Here is a 15,849-nt window from a genome sequence, read left to right as displayed (position 1 = left end):
TAATTGTGGCCAGTGGCGCTATGGGGCAAGGCTGAATCACCAACTGGGCAAAGCAGTCAACAGCCCTAGGGCAGCAGAACTCCAGAAGCCCACAAAGACCCAAGCTTACTGTGTGTGGACTGGCTGGTGCTGAATTAATAAAGAGTTTTATTTAAAAACATGCATTGCTAAAGTACCACTATCAACTGACCCGATAAGGGCATTAGGCTGGGTCCTGCTTTATTATCTGAGCCCAGAGGGCATTATATGAGGATAAATGTACACATTACACAGAAAGTCCAGTAGCACCTTTGTATCTGGATCTCCTATAAAGTTGCAAAGGAAATGCAAAGAATAATTTAATGAAAGACGAATAATTGAAAAGTGTTAAGTGTTTAGACCAGAATATAATTCAATTCAATTCAATTCGATTTTATTTGTATAGCGCCAATTTACAACAGAAGTTATCTCAAGGCACTTTACAGTGTAAGGTTTAAGACCTTACAGAAAATATTTATACAAAAGATTATAGAGAAAACCCAACAATCCCATTTGAGCAAGCTTTAGGCAACAGTGGAGAGGAAAAACTCCCTTTAGAGGAAGAAACCTCCAGCAGAACCAGGCTCATAGTGGGCGGCCATCTGCCTTGACCGGTTGGGGTGAGTGGAAAGAGAAGAGAGAAAAGAACAGCAGGCAATAAAGACAACAACAAGCATCAAGAACATTGGGCAGATGAACTGGATTCTGGAGATGTACAGCTCCAGGCCGAGGATACCTGCAGAAAAGTACAGAGAGAGGGAGACAGAGAGGAGGAAACACAACTAAAAGAGAGAGAAGACACAAAGTTAATGACATGCAATGGTGGCATTTGCATTGATACAGGAGAAAGGAGAGAGGAGAGGAGCTCAGTTTATCAGTAGAGGTCCCCCAGCAGAATAACCTATATCAGCATAACTAAGAGATGGTTCAGAGTCACCTGATCCATCTCTAACTATAAGCTTTATAAAAAAGGAAAGTTTTAAGTCTAGTCTTAAATGTAGAGACGGTGTCTGCCTCCCGAACCTGAACTGGGAGCTGGTTCCACAGGAGAGGGGCTTGGTAGCTAAAGGCTCTGCCTCCCATTCTACATTTGGAAACTCTAGGAACCACAAGTAAACCTGCAGTCTGAGAACGGAGAGTTCTGCTTGGAAGATAAGGAACTATGAGGTCTTTAAGATAAGATGGAGCCTGATTATTAAGGGATTTATAAGTTAGGAGAAGAATTTTAAATTCAATTCTGGATTTAACAGGGAGCCAATGGAGAGAAGCTAACGTTGGAGAAATATGATCTCTCTTGCTAATTCCAGTCAGAACTCTGGCTGCAGCATTTTGGATTAACTGGAGGCTCTTTAATGAGTTATTGGGACATCCCATTAATAAGGAATTACAATAGTCCAGTCTGGAAGTAACAAATGCATGGACAAGTTTTTCAGCATCACTTTGGGACAGGATGCTCCTAATTTTAGCAATGTTTCTTAGGTGAAAAAAGGCAGTTCTAGAGATTTCTTTTATGTATGAAGTGAAGGAGATATCCTGATCAAAGATAACTCCGAGGTTTCTTACAGTATTACTTGAGGCCAGAACTAAGTCATCAATGGTGAGAATGTGTTTAGACATAGTGTCTCTGAGATTTTTAGGCCCAAACAGTATAACCTCTGTCTTGTCCGGATTTAGGAGAAGGAAATTGGAGGTCATCCAGGCCTTTATGTCTTTTAAGCATTCCTGAAGTTTGACTAATTGATTAGTTTCTCCTGGTTTCATAGATAAATATAGCTGGGTATCATCTGCATAACAATGGAAATTTATAGAGTGTTTCCTAATAATATTGCCTAAAGGGGACATATATAAAGTGAAAAGAATCGGTCCAAGCACAGATCCCTGTGGAACTCCATAGCTGACTTTGCTGTGCATGGAAGACTCATCATTAACGTGTACAAACTGAAATCTATCCGACAGATACGATTTAAACCACTCTAGTGCTGTTCCTTTGATTCCAATGACATGTTCCAGTCTGTGTAATAAAATGTTGTGATCTATAGTGTCGAATGCAGTACTAAGATCTAACAAGATGAGTATAGAGAGTAAACCATTGTCTGATGCTAATAGAAGATCATTAGTGACCTTTACCAGTGCTGTTTCTGTACTATGATGTACTCTAAATCCTGACTGGAAATCTTCATACAAGTTATTGCTACGCAGGTGGTCGTACAATTGCTTAGAAACTATCTTTTCAAGGATTTTAGAGATAAAGGGCAGATTGGATATTGGTCTATAATTCGCTAAGACCCCTGAGTCCAGAGTAGGCTTTTTGAGTAGGGGCTTGACTACAGCAACCTTAAAAGCCTGTGGTACGTAGCATATTTGTAAAGACAGATTGATCTGATCTAATATGGACGTGCTGATCAAAGGTAAGACATCCTTGAGGAGTCTAGTCGGGATGGAATCTAAGACACATGTTGATGGTTTAGAGGAATTAATTACTGAAATTAATTCAGAATGATCTACAGGGAGGAAGCAGTCTAAGTACGAGCGTGGATCTAGAGTTGTTGTACAATCCATGCTATATGCAGGGATGATCTGATCAATTTTTTCTCTAATAGTTATGATTTTATTTGTAAAGAAATTCATGAAGTCATTGCTGCTGAGAGTTGAGGGAATACTAGGGTCAACCGAGCTATGACTCTTTGTCAGCCTGGCTACAGTGCTGAAAAGAAACCTAGGGTTGTTCTTATTTGCCTCTATTAATGAGGAGTAATATGAAGTTCTAGCTTTACGCAGGGCTTTTTTATATATTATTAAACTCTCTTTTCAGGCTAGGCAATATTCATCTAAATTGGTGGAACGCCACCTCCTTTCCAGCTTACGTGATTTCTGCTTTAAGCTACGGATTTGTGAATTGTACCATGGAACTAACTTCCTCTGACTCACTAGTTTCTTTTTCAGAGGAGCAACAGTATCAAGTATTGTTCCAAGTGAAGCACCAGTACTATTAACAAGATAGTCCACTTGTGCTGGAGTAAGGTTGAAATAACTGCCTTCCTCTGTGTTGGTACATGGCTCTGAAATAAAAGATGGAATCAGTTCCTTAAATTTGTCAACAGCATTTTCACATAAACATCTACTGTAGTGAATCTTATCTGTAGGTTTAGTAAAGTCTGGTACTGTAAATTCAAATGTAATTAAGAAATGGTCAGATAAAAGAGGGTTTTGGGGAAAAACTATTAACTGATCAACTTCCACACCGTATGTCAGAATAAGATCAAGGGTGTGATTAAAACAGTGAGTGGGTTTATTTACATTTTGGGTAAAACCAATGGAATCTAATAGTGAATTAAATGCAGTGTTGAGGCAGTTATCATCAACATCTACATGGATATTAAAGTCACCCACTATAATGACTTTATCTGCACTAAGAACTAAATCAGATAGAAACTCTGAGAATTCAGTTAAAAACTCAGAGTAAGGGACAGGAGGACGGTACACAATAACAAACAGGACTGGTTTCTGATTTTTCCAGTTAGGATCAGAGAGGCTAAGAGTGAGGCTCTCAAATGAATTAAAACTATGTTTAGGTCTGGGGTTGATTAACAAACTTGAGTGGAAGATTGCTGCTACTCCTCCACCCCGACCTTTTTCTAGGAAGTAATTAACATACACGAAAGTCCACGTAGACATGATCTCTCAAAGTTGCAAAGAAAAGAAGTCTATTTGACGAATATTGAACATTTAAGTAAGCAACATGTCCATAAAAGAAGAGTCACTGTGTTGGTTTTAAAACAACCTGGACCTGCACACACCCAACACTGTGGAGACTGTGGACTTCAGGAGGGAACACGCACCTGAATTGCCTCCACTTCCCAATTCCACTAGCCTTGTGTCAACTGTGAAAACCTTCTTTGTTGGGGTGGAACACATCTTCCAGATCCAACTCCATCCTCAAAAAAGGCTCAGCAGAGAGTGTATTTTCTGCTGCGGTTGAGGACATTTAACTTACCACAGGTGTCTGTTCTCTGCACCTCCTTCAGTCTGGCTTGGAGCAGCCACCAAACAGGACATGCACAGACCACCAACTGCAGAAACAATCATCAGTGCACCCTGGCCCACTGTCTAGGACTTGTACACCTCTAAAGACAGGCAATGGGAAAAAAGAAAAAAAAAAAGAAAACCACAGACCCCTCTCACCCTCAACCTCTTCCAGCTTCTCCCCTCTCTCTTTGGCAGTCACCGCAGAGCGGTTTGCCAAAACGGACAGACACAGAAACAGTTTCTTTCCACAGTCTATCACACTCATTAACAACTGACCACATACATTTGCTACACTGCTGCTACTCATGCTGTAATGTACACGTTGGACATACTAATACTCATTCGCTACAACCCCACACAAGGACTGAAGGAACACAATGCACCTTAGCTACACATAAATACTGTGCTGCAACACACACTTGTGCCTTGGTTTGTCTTCTTTATGTCATTGTTAAATGATGTGTCTTGTTTAGTGTTGAACATACACTCCTGTACACTCCAGAGGCAAAATCTGACTAAATCAACATTATGAGTTTTCTTTTTAGTTTTTCTTTTCTGAATCTTCTGTTGTTGAATGTATTGTTCTGCTATACCATCATTTATATGGTTACTTCAATATTGTGATACAATGTCAGCTTTGAGTCTGACACACACACACACACACACTCACACACTGCTTTCGCTCTCTACTCAGAGGGTAATGTTGTACTTTTTACTTCACTACATGTCTTTGACAGTCAAAATCACAAGTTATTTTTCAGATGTTGATTTTAAATAATCAACAACTACAACTAATCATTATATTTTGTATTGACAGTTACTACATAGCAGCAGCAACTTTAACCTATTCTTTATAATGTAATTGAATATTGTAGATATTGAATGGATGTACTTAAAGTACATTTTAGAGGAAGTAAAGAATTTTCAGTTTTTTTGGCATGTACTTTATGGTTGTGTACATCCGCCATGTCTGTCTACATACTGATTAAGTGATGAACTATGATCATAACGAGGGCTCTGTGTGATGCTGGAGTGTTATTTGCCTGCTATTATGATGTGGTACACTAGAAGTTATCACAGTTATTAAGTCTAGTTAAATTGGTTACTTTTGCATAAAAATAAATTATTTAATTAAACTGAATATTTTAAGTCAGTAGTAGTAAAATGCTCAGTAGTACACAGCTGAAAATATATATGCATTTTAATGAAAAGCAAAGTCTACTTATCTACAGTATTTTTCAAGGCAAATAGTTACACTTTTACTTGAGTATTGCCTTTGGGTACTTACTAAATTAGGTATTGTATTTTGTACTTACAAAAGCTTATCTAGTGTCGTACACTTCGAGTTTTACATTACATTTACATTTGATCATATAAAAATTGAAAATCCCAATACAAAACAACATTGAGTCTTTGAACCCACTTTTATTACATTTTCTAATAATTCCCAGTGTCAAAAGTCAGGATCACAACTTTCACCATGTGCTGGCCATGGTGCTTTGAGAGTTGTGGATTTATCATAAGTGAGGTGTGTTTGTGTCAGTCAGGTCTATGCAAGTCCTGCCACCCCCACCCCACAGCCTCCCTGAAAGCTCGCACAGAGAGGTGAAAGATGGACATGCAAGCCCTGCAAAGTGAAAGCCAGTGAGAGAAAGCAGGGTCATTGCTGACTCGCCCTCAGCCATCACCTTGCATCCTCCCTCCTACATCAACAGATGATGCCGTGGGTGGGAGAACAGCCTCATCAATTTGTTTTCTACCCCCTCTTTTTGTCTGCAGCACTGCCACAGGCTACCCCTTCTTTGCCATTAACCGCCGCCTTCATGGATGTTCCATCATCCAGGACTGAAATAATCAATGATGACTGCCATGCTGAATGAGACATTTTCTTAAAAAAAAAAAAAAACACCAATTTTTGTCATCAGCAGCAGCTACCATCTCCAAATATGTTTTGCAGACCTTGTTTGACATTATTCGATTGGACCAGGTAAAATGATGAGAGGAGCTTCTGGGTCCACATATCCTCAAAGAGCAATCTAATTTAATGCAAGTGGTGTCAGAGATAAAAATGAATCTGCATGAAAATAAAGTGAGTTTAAATTGAATCTCCCATCAGCTGGGAAAAAAACACACATAGTCTGTGTTTGCCACCTCCCGTGGTGAATTTTTGTGTCACAATGAAGTGGCAAGAAAAAGTATGTGAACCTTTTGGAATTTCATGATTTTCTGCATTAATTTGTCATAAAATGTGATCTGCTCTTCATCTAAGTCAAGAGTATTAACAATAATAATGTGCCTCATGATACACTTGGGAATTCATCTTCCCCTATATCACTGCTGGGTGGCCAGGCCCTGATGCAGCAAAGCAGGCCCATATCCTGATGTTTCCTCCTCCATACTTTACGGTTGGTATGATGTTTTTATAACAAAATGCAGTGACCTTTTTACACCAGATGTAGTGCTGTGTCCTCTTTCCAAATAGTTTAATATAGTTTCATCAGTCCACAAAACATTTTGCCAATACTGCTGTGCAGTGTCAATGTGCTCTTTGGCAAACTTCATGCATGCAGCAATGTTCTTTTTAGTAAGCAGCGGCTGGTGGTGTCCTGCCATAGGCACCCTGCTTATTCAATTTTTTACTTGACTTATAAACACAGAGGTTAGCCAGTTCCAATGATGCCATCAAATCATTGGCCGTCTCTTAGGGGTTCTTTCTTTACCTGACAACCCTTTTGCCTTTGCAGACCTTTCTCTAGGCAGAAACCCGGTTGGGAGAGTTCAGTCGTCACTGAGATTCAGCTCACCTGGTCTGGCTCCAGTATAAAACTAGTGGCAGTTAACCAGTCTCACTCCCCTCTGGGCTTCCGCTCTAATTGGTTTTGCCATTTGGTTTCTTCTTTTGTTAGTTTGTCTATACATATTTATTAAAAATATATTTTTCTAGTTACTCATGTGTGGTCTCGCCTCCTTTGACTTGCCTTGAGGTTGTGATATAACTCATTAATGAGAGTTTGTTTTGCTCTTTGGGTCATTTTGACTAGCCCACTTGTTGGTGGAGTAGCCAAAGTCCCAAAGTGTCTCCATTTGTAGACTGTTTGCCAACTGTAGACTGGTGAATTTCTAAAGTCTCAGACATCACTTTGTAATGTAAATCGATAATTATTGATCGTAGATTTTCTGAAAACTCCTTTGATGCATGGCTCACAGAAATGTATTCTTCTTGTGCAGAGCAAACTCAAAAAGTTAGTGTTTTTTTCAGTCGAAGTAGCTTTAGACCATACCTACAAACTAATTTTCTTAATTTATGCTAACATCGACTGGTTTTTAGGGTTGTTCCCAAAAAAAACATAAAAAAATAAATATGTGTTATTAGTTTAGGCACATCATATTTGTTAATACTCTACTGACTTAGATGAAGATCAGATCACATTTTATGAAAAATTCCAAAAGGTTCATATACTTTTTCTTACCACTGATAACTGATTTGTGTGGCTATACCCACTGCAAGACTGGAGCTTAAACATGAAGCCAGCAAGTTGGAAGCAATGCATCTCTGTGTTTGTGTGTGCACAGCTTTTCTTCGGCAGACTCGTGATGCCATCACGCCAGGACTTGCCCCCTCTCCACCCTCCCCACTTCCAGCCCATCTGAAAACAAGCTACCAACTGATTAGAGTAGTTTAAAAGGTGTGGACTTACACGGCGGGGATAAGAAAGAGGCTAGTCCCGCAGAGCCTGCTGGACTCATCTACAGACAAACTCTAATCCACCGCCAGCAGATCAGTTGTGGAACGCAGCCCGCCATTGTTTATCGTTGGCTTAGAGTCTGCTCCAACTGCTCAGCGTGTCTGCTCTTTTATGTGGATTTTAATAACTCATGAGTGAGAATTTGAACAATCCAAAGGCATCACCAAGTCTGTTGTGGCTGCTCTCTTAGCAGGAGGATGTGGCAATGAAAAATAAAACAAAAGAGCAAATAATAAACTATTCATGTGTGGAGCCGTAGTGCCAGCAGTAACTGCAGGTAGTAAGGGACTAAAACTGCCACCACTTTTACAATTACTGAGCTTAATCACCACCTTTATGCAGTAATTCAATATCTGTGTTTGTCTGCTGATTGCCCGGTGAGAGTAGTGTGTGCATGTGTGTACAGAAAATGCCTCATGATTGACAAAATCATCAAGATAACCATTCCCAGATATCTGCAAGCCTTTTGTTTCCACTCTTGCTTTCAATAGTGTAGAGAAGTCATGGTTCCAGCACTTGAACACAGCCTTTAAGTGTAAAAACAATGGCTGGTACAGTAATGGCAGACACACACAGTGTGACTGTGGGACCAGTGCTGTACTCCAAAGCGTTCATATCACACTCCAAAGGAAAATACGAGAGAAATCTGAAGAGCAACAGCAACATGTGAAGAAAAAAAGAGAAAGAGCCTCATATCCAGGTTTGCGTAATCTGACATAAACAGATGCTTTGACGAGAGCGTCGCCCCCATCCTTTTGTTCGCTGCACACAATAGCGATTGTGTTTTTCATCCAGAGCACATTATGCAGCTTTTCATCATCTTTTAAACGCAGTAATGTGAGATCTATTGCCTTGGAAATACAAAGACTGAGTGTAATTGAACAGGGGAGGCAACGCTGGCAGCCAAACAATACAGACCCAGTGTGGCCTTTGACCTTCATCATACTGTTCAACTATTTCTGGAGTTCATTTGTCCCGCTGCCTGCTCGCTGTCCTCTGCATGCCTTAGAAAAATCATCCGTTAGCGTCCTGTCCCTCATTTAAAAAGTGCGCAGGCAGCAGAGGGAGTACAGTGCATTGATAAGAGAGCAGGGCAGAAAAGGGTCAAACTGTGAATTACTGCAGCTTATCAGCTGCTCATAAAACACACTAACTAGATGTGACATGTCTTGTAAAGCGCCACTTGCAGATTAAGTGTGTTGAGCCCTCGATCAATGGATCATCAAGACTCTCCAATTAAGGAGAAGGCTGAATACTAGAGGCTCTGTTTGGTTCTAATGATAAAAAAGTCCATTAAAGTTGCTAATTAAATGATAAGCGTAAATTAAAACACAGGTCATGATGAATGAACTGTGGAGGTTTTTTTGTGTGTGTTTTTTTTTTTTTAAATGGCGTATATCTGCTGGTTGCATAAAGTGAGGGGGCGGTGGTGATGGGGGAGGATCAACAACTCTTCCGTCTCAAACTTAAAAGTGTGTAAAAATGTTATGTCAAAAATATATGGAGGGGAGCGTGGGCCACACACATCCAGCTGAGCCCAGACAACAAGAGCATTTGAAAGTTTGCAGCTTTGGACACTAAGAGGTTCACATCACACAAACTGATTCTCTATTCCAATCTGTTAGTGGCCCAGTGCTGCCCCCGGACCTTTCTCTGTCCCTGCCACTGTCTGTACGGTGTAAAATAAAAACTCTAAAAAGAGAATGGTTGTTAAGCAACAACATAGTTTATTTCTTTTCCTGTTTTATACACTATTTAGAAAATAAAACACATTGAATAAATACAAATTTAGAAAGCGATAGATTTTCTCCGTATTCTCACAGCAACATGTGATTATTTTTACAGAGCTCTCTTGGGACTAGCGGAAGGATTCAGGTTGCGGAATCCACCCTAAAGCAGACTTGGGCCACACACTGCAATGAAACACTTAAGACTGGCATGCAGATGCTGAAGTGGTCCCCATATACAGACACAGAGAAAATGGATTGGCACACTGATAAGACGTTCAGAACATCTAGAAACACCCGGGGGGAGAAAAAACATCTATATACACAAAGAATAAATAAAGAGAAATTAGGTCCAAGACAACTCTACTGTACAGATACGTCCATCAGACGTAATCGACTTCTTTCCTTGTTACCCTCTGGTAACTTTCAATCATCAACCTTGCCCGTGATAAAGTTCAAATATAGTACAGTACGACATGATGTGGGGGGTTCACTGACAGTAGATTGCACCATTTACAGACACGCACAAAATATCAACCAGTGGTTGGCATCAACTGTAGTTCCCTTTCGGTGTGAGTGTTCATAGTAAGGCAGGATGCAGAAGAGCTCTTTGAATCCCATCGTCGAGGTGTACAACAGGTAGTCCGGCTGCCTTGACAGGGCTCGTATATAAAATTAACTCCACTCCTGTGAGCGGCCTCTGGTTTGGCAGATGAAAAGTGGCACAGGAGAGAAGAGGTTACATCAGAGTGCCGAGGAAAAGCAAAAAGGGTGTGAGTAGAATGTTACAAGTTGTCCAGTGCACTTTCTCAGTCAATCTTTATGGCGAACAATGTTTCATCCAGGCATGGTGAAGGAGACAACCAGAGCTGTATACATGGACTGAGGAGCTAGGAGCAGAGACCCAGGATCCAGACCTTTCCCTTAGGCAGTGATGCGAAGAGAGGAATAGGTGCTATCTGACTTCCAAGCAGTCAAGGTACTCCAGGGCCAGTTCATAGCAGAACCGATACTGCTCCTAGGAACAGAACAGAGGTTTATTTTCCAGTGACAGAGATGTAAATAATAAGTAAATAAGTAATAGTAAATAATCTGCATTAGTAACTATTAGTACTTTTTCAGAGACAGCTTATTTGCTTTCTTAATGTGTGTTACTGACCGTACACTAACAATGAAGGCCCACCTGTGGCCTGTAGGGGTCCCTAGGCAACCCCCTTACATTTACCCTGCCTTTGCCTTGTACCTTGTACTTCACTTGTAAGTCACTTTGGATACATGCGCCTGCAAAATGACTAAATCTTTTAGCAAAGCACTAACATAACATAATTGGTTTTGGAACTTGGGCTTACTTTGTTTTGGCCTGAACCATTTGTTCAAGAACCAAATTGCTGAAGAAAATGGGAATGTAGGTGATGCTTTTTGCTTTTCCTACACTTCTTTTTTATTATTATAATTCCCATCAGTAAAAACATACTGTATAGTGTTTTACAGTGGGTTTTCCCCTTTATGTCCCCTATTTTACTAAAAGACTCGAGTCAGGAATACATGTAAAAGTAATGTGCTTATTTTGGTACAATGGCCGACTTCGCGGCTTACATTCCCAGTCTGTGGCAGCAGCATCATATGTTATATTGCAGTAAGGAAAGATAAGGACCCCTGCATGCTCACCATTGTCTCCACCATGTTTGGCTTAGAGTTGCGCAGTGTCTTGGCAGCAAAGAACACGTCCACCATGCTGTGGTGACGAATCATTTCCAGGATCATGGTGCAGGCACAGAAGGTACCGCTCCGACCGCCACCATTCCTACTCCAGAAACAAGGAACGCAGACACAGAGACACAGACCAGAAGCAGAAAGACATGAATGACCTAATAAAGACGTGGCAGAGCAGCTCAGACAGCCTCTCAGAGGGGGAGCTACAGAGTGAAATGTCACAGTTTGACTGAGCGCAGATCAAGCACGCTGTCAGAAAAAGGCCAACTGGCAAGCTTTCAAGATGAATATCTGAGTAAAGTTCTCATTAAAATACAGATGCAGGGACCTAATCAGATGTGAGCTGTCTTATACACAGCCTGACCTCCAGAGATCAAAGGGCCCTGACATGGAGACGGGGGCTGGCACTTCAAATCAAACATCTGACGTAATGACACAAATTGTAAATTTTTCCTTTGTAATGCAGACTTACTAATATTTAAGTCTGAATAAGAACTTTTTGTGACTGTGGCAAGTTTTAAATGACAGTAGTAAAGTGAATAATATGCACAAAATCTGGCATTTTAGAACATAGTTTACTAAGTCCAGTCTTGAGTTGAGAGTCTTTAATGATTTTCCATTTAGACACAAAATAATTAATGAGCTGCTGTTGAATTTCTAGTACTTTTAAAGGTCACATTAAATTGTCACATATCACATGAATGTGAGCACAGGCTGCAGTTTGAGTCTCAAAAGGCTTTTCCAGCGTCAGAATTGGCAATGAAGCATGTAATGTGGACTCACAGGCAGTGGACGATGGTGCGCCCCTCTCCACACTCCCTCTGCCAGTTGTGAACCTGGGCCAAAAGGCTCAGGAAGGCTTTCTTGGAGTCGGGCACATCGCGGTACGGGGACCAGCGCAGGAACTGGAAGTGACGCACCACAAGCTGGCCTTCCTGAAGCTGAAGAGGGTAAAGGACAGTGGAGAGGGGAGAAAAAGTGAAAATAGTTTTATGATTTTTTTTTCAACATATCCCATCAGATCTGCATTCAACTCATTGCATATGATTCACACATCACAGACTCCTAGGAACATCATTCTGGTAATAAACCAGAGTCATGTCAACTATGGAGGTTAGGTTCTTAAATTTTAAAGGACTGTTAAAGGCACAGAATGCAGCAGAGTACTGTAACTTAATGTGAGATATTATCAAAGTGAATGTAAATATAACCACCATGCCATAAAATCTGGAGGATGCAGAACAGCATGTTTATCAATCAGCAATAGCCACATCGGGGGCAGTGAAGCCAGTGCAGAAATGTAGTAGCTCTTCTCGATAGGTAGACGTTTGGGAGCAGACGTGGCATGTGACATGATCAGCTAACGAGTACTCCTTGCCACCTGGCCTGTCCACTTCACCCTCACAATTTTTAATACTATTCCTGCTCTTTAGGTGACTTAGAGTTGTTATACAGCTTGAACCACATACATCTGATACTAGCGACACTGCCTCTCCAAAAAAAAGTTGAAACCTTGATTTAACTTAACAAATAGGTAAGAGTATCCCATTGGATTATTACTGCATATATGATTATGTTTCAGCTGGGAACAAGTTATATAACTCTAACTGATGCAGAGAGTAGCTTCTTGTTTCTTAAACAATCATGTCTGAAGACACATCCTGTGGTCGTGGAAAAGTTGTTAATCTGTTACAGAAGAGTCACATTATTTTATGGATCAAGCAAAGAAAACATTTAAGGAGACTGATGAAACTACTAAAACTGGGTTAAGAACTGTCCAATGAAAGAAGGTCTACCTTCAGGACTACCTGAATATATTGAATGACTAGGTTATTCCATCAATGGATTTTTACTTCCCTGATGGCACGGGCATGTTTCAAGATGACAACGCCAGGATTCATCAGGCTCAAATAGTGAATGAGTGGTTCAGGGAGCATGACACATCATTTTCACACATGGATTGGCCACCACTCTCCTATCATCAATACAAGATCTTGGTGAAAAATGAATGCCACTCTGGACGGCTTCCACACAAATCAAGATTTTAGCTAATCACCACCTTAGTGGGCATCTACATAAAACTTGTGATTGTAATTGTTTGCATATCGACACTGAGTTGTTCTTTAATTTCTCAGATGAACTGGTGTTGGTGACTATTTTCAAGCCTTACGAACTAATGTCTACCCTTACAAATATAATGGTTATATAGAAATATTCCATTATCTTTTGAATTTTTATAGTAATATAGTCAATTTCTACTAATTAATAAAAAATATAACCGTTTTAAATACATTTGTTGCTGTTCTTCATTCTTCTATATGTAATTTTCTATATGTGTTTGTTATTAATTTTGAAAAACATTTTACCTCACATGCATTTAAAGCTGCATTTATAGATTATTTTGACCACTGGGGGGCAGCACTGCCAGCTGTAAACACACATTAACTCCTACTAATTACTATTAACAACATATAAAGCTAACTTGTGGTCTCCTAGAATTCATAGTGGCTTTGGCCACCTAATTCTGATTATATGTCCAATATTCTCTCTACTTATCTCTCTTCTTTGGTCTTCACTAACTACTGAGAACTTAACTTTGTCCCATCATTATTGTTGAAAACAGCTGACTGCTGAAACTAGGCTAATGAGAATGGTTAGAGTGAAATAGTTAAATTGAAACAGAAAGATGCTAAAGAGCCATTTAGAGCTAAAGGGGGCTGCACAGGTAGGAAAAATGTCACAATTACCAATCTCCTTCACATTACAACTTTTCTCTTGGTCCATTGTTGATATTAAAGTATTTATAATATCAGTTGTAAAGAAAAACTTGTTTATTATGACATATTCTGTACTGTTTACCCCATCTCGACAGGACCCAGGCTCTCTGTTAGTCCATAATGAACCTTTGACTTTTGTGATTCTAAAATGCCAGGGAGCAATAAACCCAAACCAATACTGGACCAGAAAACAATTTCTAATGTCAGAGAACTGACAACCTAGTTTCTCCACAGTATCTGTTTCTACTGTCTGGGGATTTGAAAACATGTTTGTTCTTAAAGCACAAACAGAACTAAAGGTTTCTGGGTTAAGTTGTTCACACCTTTCTCAAGGCCAGAGACAGCCAGGGGATACTAGGATGCATTACTACTGGATCTACTGTAGTACCTTCGTGGGTAAGGCGCTATCGGTGTCTTGGTCTGTGGTGCCTCTCTCCTTGGATCCCTGCAGAGAGGCCATGTGGGACAGTTTCTGATTTTATGCCAAGATATTTGAGGGGCTGGGTGGCAGTGGGGGAGGGATGGGATACTGAAAGTGGAGGGTTAGGCCACTATGAAGGTGAGGTAGGTGTTGTAAAGGGGATTCACAGCTAAAGGAGGCTTAGCAACAAGGACACATGTTCAAATAACTACTGAGGTCAAAGGACGGGACGGGAGCTAGACACACAATCCACAAACATATTCAGTAACACAAAAGTCATATTGAAATATTGGGTATGGTCAAAGCAAAGAAACATTTTTGTACTTTAGATAATAAAAAGTTGCATAATTGCTCATATTGCTTCAATAAGCACATGTGGTCCACATGTGCTTATTAAGCAGGTCTTGGGACTAGACACAGCTAATGCCATTATCATGTTAATGCTGTTGACCATTTAAAGCAGCATTATTATACAGCAAATCATTATGACTGCTGGGAAAAACAAATGCCAGCTGGGACCTAGGTCACAATTCAGAATCATTATATTAGCATGAGGCGTCATAAACCCACTTAAAAATAAATTAACTGATTGAGGGCCAGGAAATGCCTCCCACACTACAGAGCTAGAGCTGTCCTGAGCAAGCATTTCTGTCCATATCCAATATTAAAGAAAAGAAGTGACATTTGAGAAGAAAATTAAGACATATAAATAGCAATTTTTACATTAATGCTATCAAAACTGACGTATCCGGCAAACTGAGTGATTCAAAGTTTACACTAAGATCTTAGTGTTTCTATACAGTGAAGAAAACTAAATTACGGCAATTACATACTTTTATTAAATCAAGTCTGTGAGAGCAGGGTGAACAATGTGTAGGAAATAAACACAGTGTAACACTGTACTGTATAACTAGACACTCCTGAGTTATCCAAGAAGGTGGTGTGACTCCACTTATCAACTACAACGAACACTGTTCTTTGGTGATACAAGAGATATGCTTTTGAGAGATGTTCCTTGAGTCACTGCTTTACTTGCTTTCCATCAGCTAATACTAGACAAACCTATTAACTCTCAGGAGAATAGGCATTGTCTATTTACTCTTAAACCATTGTGTTTGAACTGAAGTCATGAAACGCTAGTTTCAGCTGACTGAGGTTGGCAGCCCTCCCATATAATTATTCCTATACGTCACCTTCTGTTGGGTTGAGGGAGATGTTTCTTTGTTTTTTCGGAGGATTTCATTTTCCCTAACCAGTCACTTGTATGTAGCTGCTCTGGCAGTGCTTTTGATTTAAAAATAGGGGTGTGTTAGCATGTAGTACTAAAGTGTGTGGTCTACAGTGCAGTGGTAAGATCTCCACCCCTAGGCAAGACCTCCTTATGCCTATCCAGCATGCCTTTGTACCTTGTACCTCACTTG

At 40.2% G+C, this 15,849-nt stretch overlaps 1 protein-coding gene across 5 annotated transcripts in view; it reads right to left on the bottom strand.

The window, feature by feature from the left end:
* Positions 1–9,555: 9,555 nt before the first annotated feature.
* The window catches only part of ptprua (protein tyrosine phosphatase receptor type Ua), a 170,570-nt gene continuing 164,276 nt past the window's right edge, over positions 9,556–15,849 (bottom strand). For 3 of the 5 annotated variants that reach the window (XM_026349673.1, XM_026349672.1, XM_026349675.1), the window contains 3 exons: positions 12,014–12,171; positions 11,186–11,321; positions 10,473–10,535 (listed from right to left, as the gene is read on the bottom strand). In XM_026349673.1, coding sequence (XP_026205458.1) covers positions 10,473–10,535; positions 11,186–11,321; positions 12,014–12,171 — 357 coding nt within the window. Of the gene's footprint in view, positions 10,536–11,185; positions 11,322–12,013; positions 12,172–15,849 lie in introns of all 5 variants that reach the window. The other 2 variants (XM_026349674.1, XM_026349671.1) reach the window with 1 other exon arrangement.

This window comes from Anabas testudineus, chromosome 11 (genome assembly GCF_900324465.2).
Source record: "Anabas testudineus chromosome 11, fAnaTes1.2, whole genome shotgun sequence".
Taxonomy (NCBI): Eukaryota; Metazoa; Chordata; class Actinopteri; order Anabantiformes; family Anabantidae; genus Anabas; species Anabas testudineus.
This window is presented reverse-complemented; position numbering and strand designations above follow the sequence as displayed.